Consider the following 25,559-nt stretch of genomic DNA (forward strand, 5'->3'; position numbering starts at 1 on the left):
GTGTAATAGTGGTAATTTAATACAGCTCTCTCTTCAACAAAATGTCTGTAAGTTAAAACTATGATCACTCATTATCTAGTTCCACATTTACTTACCCATTTAACTTATGCTCATACAGTAAGGCTTTTCCACATTCAGTAACTACTACCAGAACAAGAGGCTGGAAAACAAAAAACATACACATTTCTTTTGGAATGTTTTATACTGTATAATATATGTATCATTAACACCAAAAGTTTTTATACACAAATAATCGTTACAATCTGTACAATGCCATAATCCTACTTCAAATGTGTTACCTTAAAAATGTTTTTATTAATAATTAGCTATATATTTACAAATAACATTCATATAACAGAAAACAAAGCCAACAAGGACAGTGACTTTTTCTACCAGTATTTATCTGGTTTTGAGCAAGTAAATGGAATTTTTCCTCTTTTAAAGCAATAGGGAAAAACTTTATCTTATTAATTCTTACATTAAAATATGGATATAAATCAGCTGTTTTCTCCCTACTCAGCTAAATGTGCAGATTATAATCATTTTGATACTTTAGCATTTGTGGTGCAAAACAAGTCTACTAACTCAAAATACAATAGAACAGAAGACCAACCTTAGAATGTGAGGAGATCATCATGTCTACAGGTTCATCAGGCATTGAAAAAGCTGCCAATGCATTTTTATCAGTAGATGATGTGTTAATCTGCCTACAATAACATACAAACAGTTTGCAATGATACATATAATTAATCATTTTGATTCTCATTCATTGAAATAATTTACATCAATTGTTACTTAACAAATTGTGTTATTTGGGATTTTTACTATGGAAAGTACTATAAGCAGTAATTCAGATAATCAAATAATAATGGGCAACATAAAAGATCCAGTGCTATGGGAAATATGCCTGAGCAATCATGATATTACTCAAAATGCTGCAGATATTGTGTTTTTTGAAAATCACTGACAAAATAATTCAAATTTCATATCTTTCAAATTACTGATATTAATGTTTGTTTTGATTCAAGCTATATAGGAACCAATGAATAAATAGCCGTGTCACGACAAAACCAACATATTGGGTTTGCGACCAGCATGGATCCAGACCAGCCTGCGCATCCGCGCTGATCAGGATCCATGCTGTTCGCTATCAATTTCTGTACTTGTTATGGAGTTTGTAAGCGAACAGCATGGATCCTGATCAGACTGCGCGGATGCGCAGGCTGGTCTGGATCCATGCTGGTCGCAAACCCATTATGTTGGTTTTGTCGTGACGCGGCTCAAATAAACTTACCATGCATTCACTAATCTATCATTTGCTGCAGCAGATAGAAAGTAAGAATTTTCTAATGAATCTGGACTTGTAGGAACATGTAATAACTTGAACACTTCTGTAGCATGACCAGTAAACCTCTGAAATACAAATGAATTCATCAGCGACTGCAGTTTGAGGCCAATAATAAGAGCCCTTGCGTTATTTCATAAGCCAAATGTTATGTTGGTATACGTCATACATGTTAAATATTGTCAAAATATCTTTTTTTGTGAAATAAACTCTAAAATAGCTCAATCAATGTGTAAATATAATATGCTGTTGCAGGATATCATCACTTCTTTCTAATTTTCAAAACTTCTCATTTTTCTACACGGGATGTCACTTCTACCTAAATTTATAGTCTAAGATTTTTTATGTATGTATAAACATTCAACGTAAAGGTATCACAGATTTACAGATCTTCATGTCAGCTTCAAGGTCCTTACAATATAAATAATACTGTTTTAAAATTCTCTACTGTGCATAATTTGAATTATTTCTGTACTTACTTTTAATTCTTGTTTAGTTTTAAGATCCCACAATTTGATAGATCTACCAGCAGACAATAGATGTTCATTAGAACATTTACATAAACTATACACTGGTCCTTTATCACCTTTCCATTTGCTGAAATACAAATTTAAATCTAATCAACATCTCTTCTGATCATCATATTCTATGCCGACTAGTATCTAGTTACTACACAGCCAGAAATTCACATTTTTATATTACTTGTTAAAGAGATCTCAGTGTGCACTAGCAAATTGTTTTCAAATATTTATCAAACAGATGTGGAAAGCTCTTTTTAAGGGTTTATTTCAGTTTTTGTATATATGAAACTTACAAATCTCTAAAAATAAACCATAATAAAGACTGCATGCAAAGACTTGATCTCATTTTTCATTTAATTTTTATAACTTCTCTTAAAACAACTACATAATGATAGGAATATACAAAAGGTCTATCTACATTCCTTCAGTATAATAGGCAAAGATCAACATTGTTGAAAAGGAAATACTAGCGAGTTTTGTCACTTAATTGGGAAGAGGCCTTAGCCTCTTGATATTGGGAAAAATTATCACTAAAATTGCTGATTTGGTAAGTAAAAAAATTTCCACCAATTCAGTGAATAATTATCTAAAATCAGTGACCTAGCCATTAAAGCATCTTATATTTATATCTGTTTAATGTGGGATTAAGACAGCTTTCACTCACTGTTTAATTTTTAAAGATGTGATTTCCCATTCTATTATATGTTGATCACTGGAACAACTATATAAAGCATCAGATTCTGGGTACCAAACAACATTGTTTACTCTGTCAGAATGACCCTCTACCTGAAATGAAAAATATACCATTTCAAATACATTAAAATTATACTACAATGTAGCTTAGAAAAACTAAGACTTCATGTTGCAATTTTTTTATGATTAAAGTCTTGACCTCTGTTTTTTCCCAAGAAACTAAAAAGTATATTAAGTAAATTAGGAAAACAAACATTATACTATTAATTATTAGTAATATTCTAATCAAAATTTCAAATTTAGTTTCCAGAGAGAATGATATGTAGTAAAGACTTCCCTTACCAATTGACTATGTAGATCTCCTTTTATCACACTATATAACAGAATAGAACCAGAGGCTGTTCCTATAGCAACCAACTCAAGTTCCTGTATAGCACTAGTGAGATGAGTTTTTGAAACTCTCTGCCTTTTCTTCTTTTGCTTGTTCTGAAATAAAATTCAGAAACCGATTTCATACAAAATAATATAATTATGAAAAAAAATTTAAGTAACCAAACACAATCAGAAATCCAAGTTTTCAGAAACTTTCTACCAGACTACCAACTTGCAAATCAATTGACTAAATGTTAAGTACTGGAATTCCACGATTCATGGAATGATGAAGATGCAATAGATGTTGAGAAATTAGGAATAAATGCACGAGCAATATTAACATCAGTGCAACATGTGATTTCATATGGCACACCTTTGTAACGGCTGCAGAAATGATTAAACAATGTGTTGAGAAAATTTTGCCTCCATGAATATTACCAGTGTCTTTCAAAATAGAATTTGAAACACCCTGATTTTACTTAAACAAACAAGAGCCATGTCAACATGGCCATCCCACACCAAATGTGTTTGCTCATTTGAATAATGTATATGTAGTAAAGCAGAATAATTCAATTTTAAGAGGTCTTTTGATAATGAAAACTGATGGCTGAAGTGATTAAAGATTTGAAACAAGTGATTAAAGATTTGAAACCTATGTGAATACTGATGGCTGAAAATAACAAAGGGCAATAACTCAAAATTATGAAAGGTAGAGTTGTCATTCTTGTGCACTGCATACCTCCTGAGTGAGATCTATCAAAGTATGAAGTTTTATGTTGGTATCTCACAGGCTTTTTGAGTTATGCTCTGAACAAAAATTAATTTTGAAAAATAACAAAGGGCAATAACTCAAACATTATGCAGGGTAGAGTTATCATTCTTGTGCACTGCACTCCTCCTCAATGAGATCCATCCATCTATGAAGTTTCAAGTTGATGCCTCGCACACTTTTTGAGATAAGCTCCGGACAAAATAGTATGAAAAAGAACAAAGGGCAATAACTCAAAAATTATAAAGGGAAGAGTTATCATTCTTGCGCACAGCATTCCTCTTCAATAAGATCTATCCACCTATGACATTTCATGTTGACATCTCAAACACTTTTTGAGTTATGCTCCACTCAGGTGAAAAATTATGTATGAAAAATAACAAAGGGCAATAACTCAAAAATTATGCAGGGTTGAGTTATCAATCTTGTGCACTGCCCTCCTCCTCAATGAGGTCTATCCACCTATGAAGTTTCAAGTTGATACCTCAAACACTTTTTGAGATAAGCTCCGGACAAAATAGTATGAAAAAGAACAAAGGGCAATAACTCAAAAAATAAATGGGGAAGAGCAGTGTCTATTCTAGGATTTGAAAAACAGGGGGGATTTTTGTGGAAAACTGAGAATTTATTACATTTGTTGATTTTTTCCTTCTTTCTCTATGTAAAATATTCCCCCTGCCTCTGAAAAAATAGGGGGAATTCTCAAAAATATGAGTGAATCCCCCAATCCCCCCCACCTAGAATAGACACTGGGAAGAGTCATCATTCTTTCGCACAGCATTCCTCCTCAATAAGATCTATCCACATATGACATTTCATGTTGACATCTCAAACACTTTTTGAGTTATGCTCCACTCAGGTGAAAAATTATGTATGAACTAGAAATGTGTCATCATGCCACGGATGCCCCCGCATGCAGCCAAAATCTCAGATGGTGCATTAATTATTTTTTTCATTTTAAGTTCAAAGCCCTTAAAACTTTTCAATGTTAACACAAACCATTTTCATACAATGTTCAAGGCACTGAAATTATTCAGTCTTAACCTTTTAAAAATAGCATATTGCATATTTGTAGCCAAAATAATGGCTAAAAGTACAATGTATGAGTGCTGAAACTGAAAGTTCAAAATTTTTCCAGCATTCAGGAAAGATAAGTTAGTCTAAAATCATTGAACCACGACCAAATTCAAACTTAAACTGCTTATTCCTAAGATGTATCTATATTATTTTCAAAGTGAAAGGGACATAACTCTGCCAAAAAATCATCAAACCATGACCAAATTCCAACTTGACCTGCCCATTCCTTTGATATATCCATATGTCAAATTTAAGTTGAATATGTAACACTGTTGGGTAGATAATGAACAGAAACTGTAAATTTCATATTATTTTCAAAGTGAAAGGGGCATTACTCTGCCAAAAATCATTGAACCATGACCAAATTCGAACTTGGCCTGGGCATTTCAAAAACATATCCATATGTCAAATTTGAGTTAAATGTGCAGTACCATTGGGGAGATAATAAACGGAAACTGAAAATTATATATTACTTTCAAAGTAAAAGGGGCATAACTGCCAAAAATCATTGAACCATGACCAAATTTAAACTTGACCTGCGCATTCCTTTGGTGCATCCATATGTCAAGTTTGAGTTGAATGTGTTGTACCTTTGGGGAGATAATGAACGGAAACTGAAATTTCATATTATTTTCAAAGTAAAAGGGGCATAACTCTGCGAAAAATCATCGAACCATGACCAATTCAAACTTGACCTGTATTTTCTCATGACATATCGATATGTCAAATTTGAGTTGAATGTGTGCCACTGTTCTTAAGATAATGAACGGAAACTGATGATGACAGAATGACAGAATGACGGAACTCAACAGGGTAACACTATATGCCCAGGCCATTACATGGCGGGGGCATAAAAATAACAAAGGGCAATAACTCAAAAATTATGAAAGGAAGAGTTATTATTCTTGTGCACTGCACACCTCCTGAGTGAGATCTATCCAACTATGAAGTTTCAAGTTGATATCGCAAAGGCTTTTTGAGTTATGTTCTGGACAAAAATTAATTTTGAAAAATAACAAAGGGCAATAACTCAAAAATTATGAAAGGAAGAGTTATTATTCTTGTGCACTGCACTCCTCCTCAATGAGGTCTATCCACCTATGAAGTTTCAAGTTGATACCTCAAATACTTTTTGAGATATGCTCCGGACAAAAATGTCGGACGGATGGACGGACGGAAGGAGACTATTTATGTATCCCCCGCCACCTTTCGGTGTGGGATAATAATGACAAAAATCTGATCATAATTAGTTTTCAGTATTTTTGATAATTCATTACGTCTACAAACGGCAATTTTACTGTAAAATTCTATTAAATGGTACAATTCAAATTCTACAGCGATTTTTTTCCCTATATAAGTGATACCGAATAACGGACCCATTCACAATCACAAACGGACCTTCACAATTTTCAGACTGGGTCCGACAGAGCCGTTCACAATTTCTGATGAAATTTCACAATTCTGATTAATTAAGCCTTTAATAACGTTATTTTTTCCTCTCTTCTCATAATGATGCTAAAATTTTGCCTGTTGTGCTTTGTTTATCTTAAAATGCGTTTAGCCAACCATGATTTCCGGTGCATTCGCCCCTAAATTTTCGTACTGTTTAAATATGAAACTTCTAGGGACGAATCAATACTGAAACAAGTGTCTGGTAATTTATGTAAACATCATTCAAAATGTCTCGTAACAGTTAAATATTACGTTAAAAAAATTATATGTTGTTACTGCTTAATAAGATATTAACAATCTTAATTAAAAAATTCACAATTTCTTAAGAAACAACGCTATTTTTCACAATCTTTATGGTACCCGACCCATTCACAATTCAGGGAAAAAAATCGCTGTTCTAAAAGTCACTTTCGCTCACTTTCGTCAAAAATCTCACCTTCGTATTTTTAGGCAAACCACTTACAGTATAGTATATTTTTAAGGGGGAAAAAAATTTTTTTTTTGGTTTCTGACACTTAAGACGAACACAGAGGTTTTTTATCAATGTGGTCATATTTTCGGTAATAGGACATTTCGGACCATGGACGTTTCGGACCAGATTTTGGGACACTTCGGACCATATTTAGGGACATTTCGGACCAGATTTTTGGACATTTCGGACCATGTGTTGGACATTTCGGATCATGTGATAGACACTTCGGACCATTGTTTTGGACATTTCGGACCATGTGTTGTCAAATTAGGTGAAAATTGCATACATATGCTTCTTTAATTGAATGAAACGTAACTTAAACGAGTTCTATTCAGCAATTAAAATGTGTGAAAAACTGCATTGACAAGGATGTCGTTGTTCTTTAATACTTGCTAGAACACGATTTAATTTGGTTAAAATTGACTTTAAATAGATATATTCTGCGTGTGTACTTATTGTACATATTATCAAATAGTTCATTAAAAAGGTACGTATATCAATTTCAATTCTTTTAGATAAATTAAACATAGCGTATCATTATCTCTATATTTTGTATGGAGGACATTCGCAGAAATATATCCTATGCTTACCAATATAGTTCTAAAGGTATTCTATTATTGTTTTTTTTTAATTCAATATTAAAAAAATTTGTCAATTGGTGAAATAAGCTTGTCAGACAATGTGAAAATCTCGTCGGACAGGTCATTACTGCATGCATTTTGAATATCATAAAATATAACAGTGTCAAATATTTGTTGCATTTATTATTAGAAAATATATTAAATACATCCTGAAATAACAAATAATTACATATAAAAAGGAATATATGTGCTGGTCCGAAGTGTCTCCATCATGGTCCGAAATGACCATCACATGGTCCGAAATGTCCCAAAATCTGGTCCGAAATGACCAAAAATCTGGTCCGAAGTGTCTGGTCCGAAACGTCTGTGGTCCGAAGTGTCCGTAATTCATATTTTCTTCCCAGGTCCGATACTCATGCCTTTGCTGTCGAGGTGTTCCGATTGAAAAAGCTGTGCATGAAATACCAAATTTATGACTCATTTAATATAAATGAAAAATGTAAATTATAAAAAATGAATGGAATTTATTTTTATATCTAACTTCCCCATTTATAGACTTTGCCTTCTTTCATATTACTGCTTGTAGACTCTGGCCAAACTTTTCAAGTGAATATTTTTCCAGTGCCACATGGCCAAATTTCTGTTTATTAAAAAATGGAACAAAATCAATATTGTAAGTTGATACAATACCTTAATTAGTGCGCAGATATTCCTGTTGGTATAAAATTGAATGACATGATTAACCAATTGTATAAATTGAGAATTGAAGGCTAACAAAAATTTATTTTCAAAAAAAACTTACCTCTCTTGATCTTGGACACCATGACAGGCACGTGCAAGTAGCGGAAAGATGTGAACTAGGTTTATATTCATTCTTCAAACTGTTAGTTGCTATTTCCCAAACTTTTATAACACCGTCATGACTTGAATGCACAGCAAATTCGCCTTTTGGGGAGAACTCAATCGGTGTGGTGTCCATTTCCCACGTGGGTCAATTTGCGCATGCGCAATTAAATGTCAAGTTCCGTTTCCTGTGTTTTGAGGATTTATGTACATTTTTGAAAGTCACAAATTTATTACTCATCATCATTTCAATAAAAGACAATCAGGTATTTATTTTACAAAATGTTCCTTTTAATGAAATACTTTGGATCATACAATTCAAATCTGCTGGTATAGGATTTAAGAGCGATTCGTACTTAAAATTATTCGCACTGAAAAATTTTCTTCAGTCTCAGACCAGTGTCAACACATCATTTGGTTTACTTCTTTTAGGCATTTTGATTTTGACGTTTCATAATGGACAAAAAAGAAATTCAGTTAAAAAAATTAACTTTTTTCGATGATCAAGTGGAAGGTTTTTTCTTAAAAAAAAAGGGAGATTTTAGAATTTGCAAAAAAACAAAGAAGAAAGTTCTGACAGCAAAAATAGGGAGATTTCTTTAATTAGTGAAAATAGCCCTTATTTTAAGAAAAATCTTTCAAAATTTTGGTGCAGAAAGTGGGAGTCTCCCGCTAAATATGGGAGAGTTCACATGTATATGTTATAAATGTTTGTGTTGTCTGTTATGAATTCAGAAGAGTATAAATCTTACTTTTATCTTAGAGAATTCTCAAAATGTGGTCACTACTGTAACCAAGGATTGGAACCTTAAAAGAAAAAAATGACCATATAAACTACAAAACTTGATTATACTATGGGCAGACAATCAATTGTGGTGGTCCAATTATCCATAGTGATTTTTGAGTCCAATACCCAACACTATAATAATTTTAATATACACAAATTTTACACACGAGATGACCTCTTACAAAAATTTATGACTTAAGTTGGCTCTTTTAAAAGAATCTGTCAATCTTTGATGTTAATACACCTGTCGAATCATCAAAGAAGTGCCGACACTCATTTGACTTCCACCCTTTTTTACATATCAGGAAAAAAACTGTCAAGAAAGGCTTACACATGCTTAATTATTGCTCAAAAGTAAAAAAAAAATTATTGTGACTGACAATAGTATGCGCCCCGCGATTTTCCACTTACCATTAAAAGTGTCCGCTGTGACAAAGCAGAAAGTGCATAAAATCACTGAGCTGTACTGTATTCCCAAACAGAAATTAAGTGGGGCTTATGACATAAAAAAAATTATATTTCTAAAAAAATAGTAATGAGATTTTTTTTAAACTTTGTTTATTAAGCATAATATATATAACATAAACGAAAAAAAAAAGATAACTGTCACTTTTTGTGAGAATTATTTCCCTTTTTTCATGTTTATATAACACTCTGTAAAAAAATTGTATTCACTCTTGCATGACTGTACACAAATTTGCATTATACAAACATTAGCGTAAAGAAGTGTTAAATGTTAAGTGAACACTTTATGTGCATCAGGCCATCCTTAAAAAAAATGTTTGTTTGCAGAAGCCCGACCCAGAATTTCCAAGGTGGGTAGGTAGGTCGTTTTTTTTTTTTTTTATTGAACTATACTCCCAAATAAACATGGAATTTCAAAATGCTGGACAATATATGCTTTGATAATCTGGTAACAATTATTAAATTGATAACTGAATTCTAATTTAATAAGACCTACATTTTATTTCTTCCATTAACCTTTAAAAGAACAAAAACAAAGCACAAGGCATTATTTTCTGATTAAAAAAAATAAATTTTTTATCCAGACAATGAAAAAAAATTTGAGTAGGGGCAAATTTTGTGAGTCGGTCGCGTTACTACAAACGAAAATTTTTAGTGGCGAAATTTAGGGATCACTTCTCCGTCGTCTGTCTGTCCGTCCGTCCGTCTGTCCGCACTCACAGGAGAGTAATTATGTGGCTAGAGGGACAATAGGTAACTGTTCTTTCTCTTTGATGTCATTCATTCCGTAATGCTTTTATGTGGCTATTTTCTTTTGCGTGGCTAAAAAGAACAATAGAGAGAACAATAGAGTAGCAACATAATTACTGTCCTGTGAGAACGTCCGTCCGTCCGTCACAAAACTTGTCCGGACTACTCCTCATAAACTACTGGTGCAATTTCATCCAAACTTTACAGGAATGATCAGTACCAAGTCTAGTTGTGCATATTGTCAGCATTTTCCGGTTCAATGATTTTTGTCAGAGTTATGGCCCTTTAATAATTTTTAATTTTAAAGTTTGTCCGGACTACTTCTCTTATACCACTAATGCAATTTCAATGAAACTTTACAGGATTCATCTGTAGCTCAAGTCCTTGGGCATGTTGCACGGATTTTCCGGTTGAATGATTTTTGGCCGAGTTATGGCCCTTTGATAAAAAGGTGTTTTTTTCTGGGTGTTGCCAGATACACAAAAGCTTGTCCGGACTACTCCTTATAAACTACTGGTGCAATTTCATCCAAACTTTACAGGAATGATCAGTACCAAGTCTAGTTGTGCATATTGTCAGCATTTTCCGGTTGAATGATTTTTGTCAAAGTTATGGCCCTTTAATAATTTTTATTTTTAAAGTTTGTCCGGACTACTTCTCTTATACCACTAATGCAATTTCAATGAAACTTTACAGGATTGATCTGTAGCTCAAGTCCTTGCGCATATTGCACGGGTTTTCTGGTTGAATGATTTTTGGCCGAGTTATGGCCCTTTGATAAAAAGGTGTTTTTTCTGTGTGTTGCCAGATACACAAAAGCTTGTCCGGACTACTCCTCATAAACTACTGGTGCAATTTTATCCAAACTTTACAGGAATGATCAGTACCAAGTCTAGTTGTGCACTGTCCGTCTGTCACAAAATTTGTCCCAACATGAAATTGGCCATCATGAGGCGACACATGTGATTACTGATCGCTCTTGTTTAAGGATAGCCTCAATAATAAAAATAATTATTTTCACTGTAAATAGTTCTTCTTTAGATATCTGATACATAGAATATTCTATTTGAGTACATGTAGTTATTGAACTTGTTCAATTAAATGATATGGATAATATAATTTTATTCAACTTGCTCAATGAATTCCGTATGAAATATGTACTCTCATTTAATATCGGATTATCCTCTATATATGAAATGTTTATGCTGTTAAATGTCTAGACTTACTCTAGAATATTTATCATATAAAAAATGTTTATGTCATTGACATTTCATGACCACTTAATCTCTTATTGTATCTTTTGATATACATGTACATTACATTGACAAAGTTAAGAGATACAAATTAATCACAAAATATATTAATGGATTTTGAAGAAAAACATTTGATTAATAAACACAATTAAGATTAACTGTTCAATTTTCAAATTGATACAATAAACATTTGATTTTATCAATCAAGGAATGAGTGGTATGGCAATATAAGACTAATTGGTAGCAGAGTTGTTAGATTAAAGTGAAGATGGATACATCAGAGGATCCCCTCCTGCCCCAGGTCCATGGACCTATACCTAGAGACAGGTAATTTATAAACATGGTGTTACATTTTGATATAAAAAAAAGTTCTTGTAAAATATTTCAAAATTTATTTTTTAACTAAAATTACTAATTTGAGAGGAACACACTGCAATACATTTTTTGTTTAATAAACCAAAACTTGAATTAATTTGGATTTTTTTGGTTTTATTTCATGATATCTTGGGAATTTAAGAACCAAATAAGTAAGTGTGGTAAAAAAGAAACATAATTTTAATTGCGCTAACTTTTAATTTAGACAGACATGTTTTTATGCAGAAGATGTTCTGTTCCATAATTTAAATTGTATGATAATGATACATAATAGTTCTGAAGTAAAATCTTAAGTAAAGGGTTATGTATTTAGAAAGGTTTTCAATGTTTATATGTATTTTCAGATTTCATATGGTGTACCTGATATTTTATCTGCTAGGTCTAGGATCTTTGGCGCCATGGAATTTTTTTATAACAGCTAGTGAGGTAGGGATGTGTTAACTGTTATATTGTTTAACAAGGTTTTGGTTTTTCTACTGCTCTTTATTTATGACATTATTGTAATCAGAAATATAGTCAGCCATTATTTATTTAATTCATTTTTTAGTAATTTAAATCAATATTTTGATAAAATGTAAAATAATTACTTTTACTGTGTTATTTTTAACATGAAATGAAATATTCTGAAAAATATTGCGAAATAATTTTAGTAAAACTGATTTATATTAAATTATAAGAATTTTGTGACAAACATGCATCTTGTATGTACATTCTGATGATCAGATTTGAAGTGAAAACAACATTCCACAGGCTTTATGAATAACCCTTGTAATTCTTGCAACCAAGGTAACATATTAAACAAATCTGGAAAAAGGGAGCTTCTTCAAAAGTAATGAAAGTAAAGTGTAGAAGTGAACATTGCAGACTTTGTTTGATTGAAGTTTGATTGAATCTGTTCATGAAAAGTATTAGATAAGTGGAACTTCTCTAAGCCCCCTACTACATGCTTAAGCAATATTCAACCTTCTATACAAGTATTGGATACAATGATCTCTAAAGTGAAGTACTGGGCATCTTTAAACAGCTATCATACAGCACTTGACATTTGATATTAAGAGTGTAAAATTCTTGAAAAGAGGAGATCCCTCTAGTGCAATGAAATAAAAGTGTAAAAGTGAAAATTGCCAACTCGTTATTTTAATTAAAGTCTTTTCATGAGAGATAATATAAAGTTATAATAGAATGATGTCTAGTTATATTTTTCTAATGTTTGACATGAAAACTTTATTGACGTATAAACAATATAACGATGTTTCAGTATTTCAAGTACAAGTTACGTAACACTACACAGCTGGATGATGAATATCTAGATCCGAACTTTGAGACAGAATTACAGGCAATGTTTGAGAGCTACCTTGTCGTGGCTAATACCGTACCTAATCTAGCATTTAACTTTATAACAGCACTTATCATACAGAGGTAATCAGTGATTTATTTTATAAGAATATTTAGCGTACAGAATAAATCATGTTTTGTTTTATAACAGCACTTATTATACAGAGTGTATCATGTTTTGCATTATTAAAGCATTTTTCATCTAGAACCAATCATGATTTGTATATATGTATGCTGTAACAGCACTTACAGCACTGAAACATTTTCAACACAGCAGTTGATGCTCTTTTTTTAGGCATTTTGATTTTGACATTTCATAATGGACAAAAGAGTTAAACAAAATTAACTTCATATAGATTAAGTTAAAATGTTTGCATCTTACAATAAACTATGACTCCTGCACATTTGATGTGATATTACTAACTTGTATGTTTATAGGGTATGTTTGAAAACAAGGATGATATTTTCTTTGGTACTGATAATACTCATGTTTATGGTCACAGTTAGTCTGGTAGAGATGGATACAGATACATGTAAGTATAAATCTTCCTATGTTTACACAAATCATAAAAAAATGTAGTTTAAACACTTCAAAAATTATATTTCAAGTTTTAATCACCACTTCAAATTGTTAGGGGAAAATCTATAATATTATGAAATATAAGCATTATTAAACATACATTAGAAGAATAAATTGGTAGCCCGGTTCAATACTAATGGTCTACCTCTATATAGGTGGCCACATTTCTGTTACAGCATTTTGACATTTAAATCCTTGATTTTAATAATAAACATATTTAAGCAACATTTTGACATTAAAATCCCTTATTTTAACAATAAACATATTTAAGCAAGGTAAGTTATTATACAATTTTACCAGAGTAAGTGTTTAACAAAGACATTGTGCTTTATGCTTTTGAATGCGTACAATTATAGCAAATTTCATTATGAAGGAAATGTTAAGAGAGTTTTTGGAAATAAAGAAAAATAAATTGAAAAAAAAAACAGTTTTGATTTGTTTATTTCAGGGCAGACCACTTTCTTTTCCATTACCTTAGTAACAGCTGTTCTAATTAGTTGTAAGTATTTTATATGGCATATATCTTACATTGTAGGTGAAACATTTTCTATGTATTCTTATTAACAATTAAGCATGTGACATTGATTATCTGAAGGAAAAAAATAAATTAGTACACATGTCAACAGTCAGGACAGACTTGGTCTGTAGTATATAGAAATAGTCAGGTCTGAACAGACGAGAACGTTTGCTTGTCAATTTCTGTATTTTGATTTTTGAGTCACTTACAATAACAATGGAAGCATGAGAAAAGAAAATAGTTATGAAGTGGTAAATGAATTTGTAAGAAAAGTAACTGTTTTATGATGTAATGTGTTGTCTTTCAGTGGAAACAGGAGAATAGAATCCTTGATGATGGTATTGTTTTGTATCCTGTTATATTATTGCACCTAGAAAGACCCTGACACTTCATTCTTAAATAAAATGTTCAGTCCTACAGCAGAAAATTATTCACCCAGCCTCAACCTTACATATTTAACACCAGTTGTTGCTTTGAAATAAATATGATACAATATCCACTTCCCATAGAAATAGTCTATCCATTCGAGAGAAATAGTATATATATTGAGGTTTACCATCACATCTATCAATTATTTCATTATTTGTAAATATCTAATGCAAGGTTATTTATGTGTTTAAGTTGGCAATTTTTTATTTACATCACGAGGAGAGAGAAATAGAAATGGTGAAGTGAGTTTGTCAAAAGCCAATGTTTAACTTCTTGTTCTGTCCTAGAGTGACCATAGGGCAGTGTAAAAACAGGTCACCTGACGATATAATACCAATTTTACTAACGTACGAGACTATTTTCTGTTTTACCTAATGAAATGATAACAGTTATAGAAATGATATAAACATATAATATTGTATAATTATTTGTAGCCGGTGGATCTATATTAGGAGCGTCATTGTTTGGTCTAGCCAGTTTGTTCCCATCACAATATGTACAGGCTACAATGACCGGTCAAGCTATGGGTGGAATATTTGCTGCTGTAGCTAATCTAGTCACACTTGCCATCGGCTCACATGTTATAGACAGTGGACTTGTGTTCTTCATGTTTGCTGTATTTATGGCCGTGTTAACACTGGTGGGATACGGGTGTCTCTATTGTTTAGTAAGTTGACCTTTCCTAGTTTTCATGTTAGGATTGGTAATTTTGTTAGGTTTTAGTATTTATGCCATACTTTCAAGACACATCAAGCAATATTTACTATAGTTATCGTCTTATATTATTATTATTTATTAATATAATCAGACTGTTTCTTTATTCAAAAAAAAGTGTGAAGATATAAATGAAAAATCCTTCTAAGTAAACAATACCAGATGTTACTCTCTATATTAAAATAATGAATGAAAAGACAATCAGCAATCTGCACATTTTTATTTCAGAGTTATTCCAAGTATCATATTTTAGAAATCGGTAAGTCCAATCTATTTATAAAGAAGTATCTTAATTGTAATTCTCATTAATGGAATATTGTCAAATTTTACTGATATTTCGAAGAATGAATGATATCAAAGTTAATTTTACATATAAATCTGTGCACATGGTCTAAATTTCATAGCTGTACATCAAAGGACAAGAAAGTAGGTCACTTTGTCAAAATCTAGGTCAGCTGATAAAGATTTAATTTTGCATGCACATGGTCCAAATCTTATCGCTATAGGAAAAAATAAGAGAATTTCAATAATTTGACCTCAACGGTCAAGGTCAATTAAGGTCAAAGTTACATCCAAATTATTCGATATGTTTGTTTGGTAGCAAGTCTTGCTTTGTTCAAATGTAAGACAGGGGCAAGTCTATATTACAAATTTAGTGGGTTGGAAATTAGAAATATTCAGATGATAATTAAGATGTTTTTTATAACAACAGGTAACACAATATCAGTAGATGTCAATTCTCATGGTGATGATATAGGTTTTGTTGTACCAGATCATGGATGTTCTTATTATAGTCATATATTTAGAAAGGTTTGTATAAATATATACAGTCTTAATAAGGTGCATTAAAACATTTCATTTTTAGCTTAACTATTTGAAGGATAGGGAAAGTTATAGCAGTCATGTTGGCGCTGATGTCTGTGTCACAGTCACACTTTTGTTAAGTTTTTGTGTGCATGTTGGTTATCTTCAGAACTACTGAAGACAATGGGTTGAAACTATACAAACTTGTTTTCTGTGGTTATCTAACATGATGGGCACAGGTCCCATAACTCTGAGTTTGTTTTATAGTGTTCTGTCCCTTTCCTTACTGTCAAGCACTTAGAATAGTAGAGTTTCTGTCTTACAGACAGCTTTTGTTATAATTTTCTTAGGCAGTTTAAATTAATATTACTGTTTGAAAATTAAAATGAGGTTATTCTATATTTTACACTTGTATTATTGTTCAGGATTAAAATATCAATTATAATATCCTACGTTTTTGGGGGCTAATTTTGAACAGCTATTGTATGATGTTTATATTTAGAATCTAGTGTTATATATGTTGTGTTTTATTTCAGATATGGAAGGAAGGAATTAGTGTTTGTTTAGTGTTTTTAGTAACATTATCATGTTTCCCTGCTATAGCATCATCTATAGTGTCAGTTGTGAAGATACCAACACCCTGGTCAGGTATAATATATCTTACATATATATCAAGTCTTACATCAAACATATAAATACATCATCCTGATGTGTGTAGGACTTGAACTTGAACCTTGTAGCATGCAAACAGGATCAGTCAAAATGCTTTTGACTATTGAGCCAACATTTTGATTCTCTGTCACAAGTGTCAGTGGTTGTATTTATTATTTTCATTCCAACAATATGGGTTTTTTGGGGGGGTGGGGGGAGAGAGTAGAACATTATGATTCAAGAAAAAGAAAACACTGGCTGCGAATACAAATGGCTGTATCTAGTTATTGGGTAAACTTGACAGGCATTTGTTAATGCCTGGAATAGTTACACTGAGGTTTGATATTCCAGTCTGTGCCTGCAGATTGCAGCCAGTGAAAAATTCTTATAATAGGTGACAAGTGGTCAACTGGCTCATGTTTTAGAATAGTATGATGCTTAAAAACAAAAAGTATTTCTTCTTTCTACTATTGTTATTATAAGATAAATCAGTAATGCTACCATTTTACAAGAGGAAAGCTATGTGATAGTTTATAGTGATTGTTTTATATGTTTTACAGGACATGGGGAATTATTTAACAATCTCTTTAGTGTAATAACACACCTTGTTCTCTTGTTTTAAAGTGTATACATTAAATGTATGAACATTTTTTTATGTAAGTTAATGTAGTGCTTTGTACATAAAATAGATTTTCCATGTTATGTTAGATTAATGTCAGAATCTGACCTGAATGTAGTGAAAGATCAAGACGAACATTATGATTTATTAATTTTATATTTCAGAGAAATACTTTTCTGCACTTGTATGTTTTCTGTTGTTTAACTGTGGAGATTGGAGTGGTAGATCAGTAGCAGGGTCTATACACTGGGTAAATACATCTAATGTTTTATTTTTATATACACTGGGTTAATACAGCTAATATTTTATTCTTATATACACTGGGTAAATAAAGTTGTCATTTTATTTTTATATACACTAGGTTAATAAAGTTGTCATTTTAAAAGCTTTACTTTTTCCATTATTTAGACAAGACTTTCAAGTAGACGAAATTGGTCATAACCTTTACTTATACATGACCTTGACCTTAAAGGTCAAGAAATTGAATTTTGCTTGATTTTTGCTATAATTGGCAATTACTTTGTTATTTATGGATTCGTTGTTTTCATACTTGAATTAAACTGCCGTTTTGACAATGTCTTGAAGAAAAACCAAATTTGACCTTGACTCATAAATGACCTTGACTGTGAAATTATAGTAATTTCACTTTATATTTTGCTATAATTGGCTGTAACTTTGTAAGTGATAGTTGGATTGTCTTCATACAATGACTGTGATGGTCAAAATAAAATTATTGAATTTAGCTTAAATTTATTAATCTTAATAACAAATTGTTTTTAATCACAATCTCTTTCCTGCTTATATTAAAACCACTCGTGCAAATAACTGAAGGTAATAAGTGTTATATACAGACTAATGAAAACATTGTTTTAGCTAATATTGAAACTTCACTTTTATATTTTTCAGCCACGGTATGGCCAGTCAAGTTTATTGTTGATGTTTTCTGTGTTACGTGTTGTTTTTATACCTTTATTGATGTTTTGTAATGTTCAACCAAGAACTAGCCATATATGGTTCAACAGTGACATATATCCAGTTGTGTTCATACTATTACTGGGTCTTACTAATGGATACTTTGGGACTTTAGCAATGATGTATGGTCCAAGGTATGTATTAACTTAAAGTAATGTTTACATACTGATTATTGATTACTGATGATTATCAGATTTGTTATATTCTAATGTGCAACTGACAGTTATTTTAATGTATTACTGATTTAAAGTCATTCCACTCTGCTGTCACTCTGCTTCAAGCAGAGATGGACGTTTTGTGTGAAGTTTTGGTTCTGCCTTTATGCTTTTTGTTATCAGGGGAAAAATCAAGTAATATACATATATAGTGGCAACTTTGATATTCCTCCATCAATTGAATCAGATCTTGTTGTTATATGATATTGTTAGTGTGTCATGATTTAAAACTCAGTTATTGAAATTGATGAATATTGTAATCTGTAATCAGAATCTCACTGTGACATGTATGTTTTTATATTACATAGTTTTCAGGTATTCTCTACCATGTATGAAATTTACATTCACTATTTTTGATGTTAAGAATCTTAATCCAAACTGTTATACTGTAATAAACAGTAAATTTCACTTAACATGTACATCTATATATTACTAATTTAAGTTAAATTAAAAGCCATATCTTACATTGTATGTGTTAAAACCAACCATACATCTTAAATGTTTAAATCAAACTCTACATTAGTTAGGTACTCGAACATCTTTTCTGACATAAATGTTGGATAATTATAAACCCATATGTTAATTATCAATATGAATCTTACAGTATTTGATTTAATTTTATATTTTACAGGCGTGTATCAGCAGATAAGGCGGAGAGTACTGGTGCTATGATGTCATCATTTTTAACTACCGGTCTTGTATCTGGATCCTTGATAGCCATACTTCTGATGAAATCTTTGTGATCATCTATACTTCTGATGAAATCTTTGTGATCATCTATACTTCTGATGAAATCTTTGTGATCATCTATACTTCTGATGAAATCTTTGTGATCATCTATACTTCTGATGAAATCTTTGTGATCATCTATACTTCTGATGAAATCTTTGTGATCATCTATACTTCTGATGAAATCTTTGTGACTTCTGATGAAATCTTTGTGATCATCTATACTTCTGATGAAATCTTTGTGATCATCTATACTTCTGATGAAATCTTTGCGATCATCTATACTTCTGATGAAATCTTTGCGATCATCCATACTTCTGATGAAATCTTTGTGATCATCTATACTTCTGATGAAATCTTTGTGATCATCCATACTTCTGATGAAATCTTTGTGATCATCTATACTTCTGATGAAATCTTTGCGATCATCCATACTTCTGATGAAATCTTTGTGATCATCCATACTTCTGATGAAATCTTTGTGATCATCTATACTTCTGATGAAATCTTTGTGATCATCTTTATGATATTATTAGCTTGTCTATTTTGAAGAAAAAGTTGAGCTATTATGATCGATGTGTCATCGTTGTGCAAAAACTTTAATGTAGTCTGTTATTTGGACATTTTAAAAGTTATCATCATCAGACTAGTAATTATTTGGCAAGGGGCATTTGTGATTCTGAAAGCTCTTGTTTTGGAGTAATACCTAACTTTGAATTTTTGTCAGAATTGTCTATAGATAGATCGGGCGTTAACACCACATGCAGTGCTCTTTTTGTTATTTTATATTTTTATTTTTGTCATTTACCATTTATCATAAAAGCCAGTGTAATGTTAACACACGGTGTTAGTTGATAGATTTTTAATCTTTTACCATTCTCAATCGGATCCTTCCAAAGATTTCATTGACCATTTTGGAAAATACCATGAGATATAATCAACACAACATGCGTTAACTGTCAGTAATCTCAGTTTGCCTACAAGATAGATATGTCTGTCTTTGGTCAATGAAAAGTTAATTTGTTTAATTTTTCTTGTGTTTCATATATAGGTTCTGTATAATGAATATAAAACACCCATATTTTGAGCTACACTATTCAAAGAAAAGGGAGAGCTGTTGTACCCACCCTGGTGTCGGTGTCACACATTGGCTAAGTTTTTACGTGCAAGTAAAAAAACAACATAAAGGGAATGGGTTAAAAATTCACACACTTATTTGAGAGCATAATAGGAGGTCACTGTCCAAGACCCATAACTATTAACATTGATTTTGACATAATACTGGCCCTTTTTTTAAAAAAAAAAAAGTTCATTATCCGGCTCTTGTTTTACTATCAAGCACTAAGAATAGTTGAAGTCGTTGACAACACTTGCGTAAATTTGGGGAAAAAAAATCTGTAATTCTTCGAAATTTCCTTGGTTAATACACATTAAAACTCCTTCAAGATAAATGCTGAAAGTAGACACTTTATTACAGTTACTTTCAAGTATATTAATTCAAGCCTGTCTCAAAACTTTAAATATATCAAATATATTTGTTTTATACATTTATCAATTAATGTTTTAAGATATCCAATTAACACCAATCATATTTTACAACCAGGTGTATAAGTTTAAGTAATCAACCATATACAAACCATGATTTTATAATTGTACAACATGTTTGTTGTTAAATGTTTGCTGTTATATATTGTATGAAGTAATGGTCATCCTGCAATAAAATGATGAAATGATTTTTAAGAAATTTAGCCAGGAGTACATAAAATACTAGTCACATGTTTGTAAAATGCTGATAAATGTCTATCTTTGTTTCATTTGAATTTTTAACACATATTATAGAATGTAATGCTTATGCACGAATAAAATAATGTAAAAAAAGAACTTACATTAATTTGAAGCTGATGAATTAAAATAATTATATAAATGATATGAGTGTCACGCTGTGTTTCATGGGGGTTAAAAATTTGTTAATATATATTGTTTTATAGTTGATGAAATATTCAATAATTGTCTTATCATATATAAAAATATGACTAGAGATATATTTGAGGTTGTATTTAGTTTTATATACATGTAAGTCTAATGTCCAGTAATGTAATAATGGGGGGCATGTTATACTTGACCTTTGTACGGTGTAATTGTTGTCTGACTATTGATTATAGTTATCATTGTCCAAAATACTTCAACACCACTTTAGGAAATATCCACTTGTTATACATGTCATGTATTTCTCACTGCAGTCATGAGAAATTTGTTAAATTCACCAAACATTTTATATGTACTTTATGCCCTTATACCTATAGATTGTTTAATTTATAACAAAGAACACTGGTAATTTGTAAATATGTGCAGACAGTCAGAAACACAAAAATGATTACTAAATTTGTGCAATATATAATGAAAGTTTGAAATTTATAATTATTGTATATAAAAATAATACAAAATAGTGATTTTTGTTCCAAATTAAATAATGACTTATTAATATATCAATTTCATTGGGTATAATGTTTGAGTCAGTCATGTTAGTAAATCAAGTTAAGTTTGTGTAAGAGTTAAAAGTTGTAATAATGACATTATAATATATAAATGTTGTGATAATATTTTACATTGATATATATAATATTTTAACACAAATCAACCATTAATTGTACATGTATTTATATACACAATAGGCTGTACACTTGTTTATGTTTTGTATGGTAATACAGTGTATTAGATTATGAATCTCGGCTTTGCTAGATGTCACATATAATAAATAAATATATACATTGTAAGGGGTTTTATAGCCACTGATTATTTTGATCTAATTTTAACCAGTTCATCATGTGTGAATTTGATATTTTTGTATTTTAAGTATACATACATACATACATAAATGATCAGGGTTGTCAATTTATGACCTAGCAATATGTCTTTACCTTCTTTACATTAGCTACATTAAAAAATCACAAATGATATATGTAACGGAATAATGTCTTTATAAGATCACAGCAGGACCGGGAAATGGTGCTACTTTAAAATGTATGTGGATATGATGGATGCTAGATGTATGCCAGGCATATTTAGGATATGATGGTATGCCAGGCATATTGAGGATATGATTGTATGCCAGGCATATTTAAGATATGATGGTATGCCAGGTATATTTAGGATATGATTGTATGCCAGGCATATTTAGGATATGATGGTATGCCAGGCATATTTAGGATATGATGGTATGCCAGGCATATTTAGGATATGATGGTATGCCAGGCATATTTAGGATATGATGGTATGCCAGGCATATTTAGGATATGATTGTATGCCAGGCATATTTAGGATATGATGGTATGCCAGGCATATTTAGGATATGATGGTATGTCAGGCATGTTTTAGGATATGATGGTATGTCAGGCAATATTTAGGATATGATGGTATGCCAGATATATTTAGGATATGATGGTATGCCAGGCATATTTAGGATATGATGGTATGTCAGGCATGTTTAGGATATGATGGTATGTCAGGCATGTTTAGGATATGATGGTATGCCAGATATATTTAGGATATGATGGTATGCCAGGCATATTTAGGATATGATGGTATGTCAGGCATATTTAGGATATGATGGTATGCCAGGCATATTTAGGATATGATGGTATGCCAGGCATATTTAGGATATGATGGTATGTCATGTATATTTTGAATATGATGGTATGTCAGGCATATTTTGAATATGATGGTATTCCAGACAAATTGAGGATATGATGGTATGCCAGGCATATTAGGATATGATGGTATGTCAGGCATGTTTAGGATATGATGGTATGTCAGGCATATTTAGGATATGATGGTATGCCAGGCATATTTAGGATATGATGGTATGCCAGATATATTTAGGATATGATGGTATGTCAGGCATATTTAGGATATGATGGTATGCCAGGCATATTTAGGATATGATGGTATGCCAGATATATTTAGGATATGATGGTATGCCAGGCATATTTAGGATATGATGGTATGTCAGGCATATTTAGGATATGATGGTATGCCAGGCACGTTTAGGATATGATGGTATGTCAGGCATATTTAGGATATGATGGTATGTCAGGCATATTTAGGATATGATGGTATGCCAGGCATATTTAGGATATGATGGTATGCCAGATATATTTAGGATATGATGGTATGCCAGGCATATTTAGGATATGATGGTTATGTCAGGCATGTTTAGGATATGATGGTATGCCAGACATATTTAGGATATGATGGTATGCCAGGCATGTTTAGGATATGATGGTATGTCAGGCATATTTAGGATATGATGGTATGCCAGGCATGTTTAGGATATGATGGTATGTCAGGCATATTTAGGATATGATGGTATGCCAGACATATTTAGGATATGATGGTATGCCAGGCATGTTTAGGATATGATGGTATGTCAGGCATGTTTAGGATATGATGGTATGTCAGGCATATTTAGGATATGATGGTATGCCAGGCATGTTTAGGATATGATGGTATGCCAGGCATGTTTAGGATATGATTGTATGTCAGGCATATTTAGGATATGATGGTATGCCAGGCATGTTTAGGATATGATGGTATGCCAGGCATATTTAGGATATGATGGTATGTCGGGCATATTTAGGATATTGTATGGTAGGTTATTTGAGATATGACCATATACAATTGTATGGTTGGTGTTTTTGTTGTGTGATAGTTGTATTTAAGATATTTATATAATGGTATGAGAAATATATTTTGGGCATTATTTCAATTACCGTCCTAGTCCCTGTATGTCTTAAATGTTCTGACCTTAAATTGACTTTTAGACAAAAAGATAATTATTGTGTGAGGTAAAAACTTTTCATGATTGATTGCACGGAAATTTGGGTTTATTGTATAACTTTAAATGAATGAAATTAACATGTATAATCATGTAACAAGTTTACTAGTTACATCATGTCACAAGTTTACCCACTACAATTCACAATTCCTGTAAAATGGAGTAAAAAGTGATACCTGTTAAAATGGGTGTGTTATCATGTTTAAAGTTCTACCTGTTACAATGGGTGTAAAGTGGTATAATAAGTTAGTCCCATATATCAGGAATAATTTATTGTTCAAGGTAGAGTAGAAATTGATAGCCCAGGAGTTTATACTAAAAACTCACCTTGCATAATAATTATAGACTTTTACACACGATTGTGTTATTTTAATCCATACATGTATGTATATAAAATGTTGCAGCAAAGTGTGGAGATTTTGTTTGTATATTTGCTCTTTAAAACTGTTAATGCACAGTGAAATCACTTGCAAAACAATGTTTGAAAATGGACATTTTCACATTATTGCTTGGTTTAAAATGCCTATCAATATGTTATACAGTATATTATTTTCAAATTATTAGTTAAATATCACATGCTATATATTTTCAAATTTTGAGTTTAAAAGTTTTATTTTTATTTACATTTTAGATTTATAATATAACATAAAGCCCCCAAAAGGAATGTTGATTTTGAAAACCTATAGTTTAACATTTATTGTAATGTATAAGTAAGATGTAAACATAAATAAAGAAGGTACTAAAGAATTGTAGTAAATTTGTTTGTAACAGTACATCATTGATATTTGTGATATGTATATAAATCTTGCATTATACTAGTTAAACTTGAATAAAATATTTTAAAAACTTTGAGAAGTTTTGTATTGTTCTTAATGTTTAATTAATATATAATTAAATACATGCACTACAAACTTGCCCCTCACCGCTGTGGGTTCGAATCCCGACAGGGACTTTGGATTCTTTAATCTGAGAGAGCTATCCAGCTAGCTTACAGAACGTCTGTGGTTCTACTCAGGTACCCGTTCGTGCCTGATATAATGCACGGAAGGGCACCTGAGGTGTTCCTCCACCAGTAAACCTGGAACGTCGCGATATGACCTATACTGTGTCGATGTGACGTAAAACCCAAAACAAACATGCACTACAATAATCAGAATTTCCATGCTTTACCATAGTGACACATACATGTATATTACCACTCAATAAATTATTGAAGGTGGAAATTGCAAGTCATAGAACTCAAATTTTATCAAAAATACAAGGGTTTTTGTGTTGTATCTATGGAATATGATGGTATGGTATGTGTTTATGGGATATAATATGGTATGGGATATGGTATGGTATGGTATGGGATATAATATGGTATGGTATGGGATATGGTATGTGTTTATGATATGGTATGGTA

At 31.5% G+C, this 25,559-nt stretch overlaps 2 protein-coding genes across 2 annotated transcripts in view; one reads left to right on the forward strand and one right to left on the reverse strand.

Moving 5' to 3' along the window:
• Window positions 1-8,299, reverse strand: part of LOC132748049 (WD repeat-containing protein 43-like) — a 30,510-nt gene extending 22,211 nt beyond the window's left edge. Inside the window, exons 1-7 of the mRNA XM_060737594.1 lie at window positions 8,085-8,299; window positions 2,902-3,045; window positions 2,531-2,652; window positions 1,825-1,942; window positions 1,295-1,413; window positions 614-707; window positions 96-160 (exon numbers count right to left, since the gene is read on the reverse strand). Coding sequence (XP_060593577.1) covers window positions 96-160; window positions 614-707; window positions 1,295-1,413; window positions 1,825-1,942; window positions 2,531-2,652; window positions 2,902-3,045; window positions 8,085-8,261 — 839 coding nt within the window. The 5' untranslated portion in view covers window positions 8,262-8,299. The remainder of the gene's footprint in view (window positions 1-95; window positions 161-613; window positions 708-1,294; window positions 1,414-1,824; window positions 1,943-2,530; window positions 2,653-2,901; window positions 3,046-8,084) is intronic.
• LOC132748050 (equilibrative nucleoside transporter 3-like) lies at window positions 8,286-19,508 on the forward strand. Its single transcript, XM_060737595.1, has 13 exons — window positions 8,286-8,391; window positions 11,589-11,707; window positions 12,100-12,181; window positions 13,014-13,174; window positions 13,529-13,623; window positions 14,119-14,169; window positions 15,051-15,283; window positions 15,559-15,589; window positions 16,043-16,140; window positions 16,671-16,782; window positions 17,569-17,654; window positions 18,311-18,510; window positions 19,223-19,508. Exons 2-13 carry the CDS (start codon window positions 11,649-11,651, stop codon window positions 19,332-19,334), a joined length of 1,320 nt encoding a protein of 439 aa, XP_060593578.1. The 5' UTR covers window positions 8,286-8,391; window positions 11,589-11,648; the 3' UTR covers window positions 19,335-19,508.
• Window positions 19,509-25,559: the final 6,051 nt, after the last annotated feature.

This window comes from Ruditapes philippinarum, unplaced genomic scaffold (genome assembly GCF_026571515.1).
Source record: "Ruditapes philippinarum isolate M1 unplaced genomic scaffold, ASM2657151v2 ctg2374_1_1_1_1, whole genome shotgun sequence".
Taxonomy (NCBI): Eukaryota; Metazoa; Mollusca; class Bivalvia; order Venerida; family Veneridae; genus Ruditapes; species Ruditapes philippinarum.

What these genes read in the sequence shown, in the direction of transcription:
- LOC132748050 (XM_060737595.1), top strand. Translation starts at nt 11,649, where the DNA reads ATGGATACATCAGAGGATCCCCTCCTGCCCCAGGTCCATGGACCTATA. An exon ending in ATAGTCATATATTTAGAAAG is followed by an intron (nt 16,141 to 16,670) that starts GTTTGTATAAAT and finishes GTTTTATTTCAG; the next exon opens with ATATGGAAGGAAGGAATTAG. An exon ending in GATACCAACACCCTGGTCAG is followed by an intron (nt 16,783 to 17,568) that starts GTATAATATATC and finishes TTTATATTTCAG; the next exon opens with AGAAATACTTTTCTGCACTT.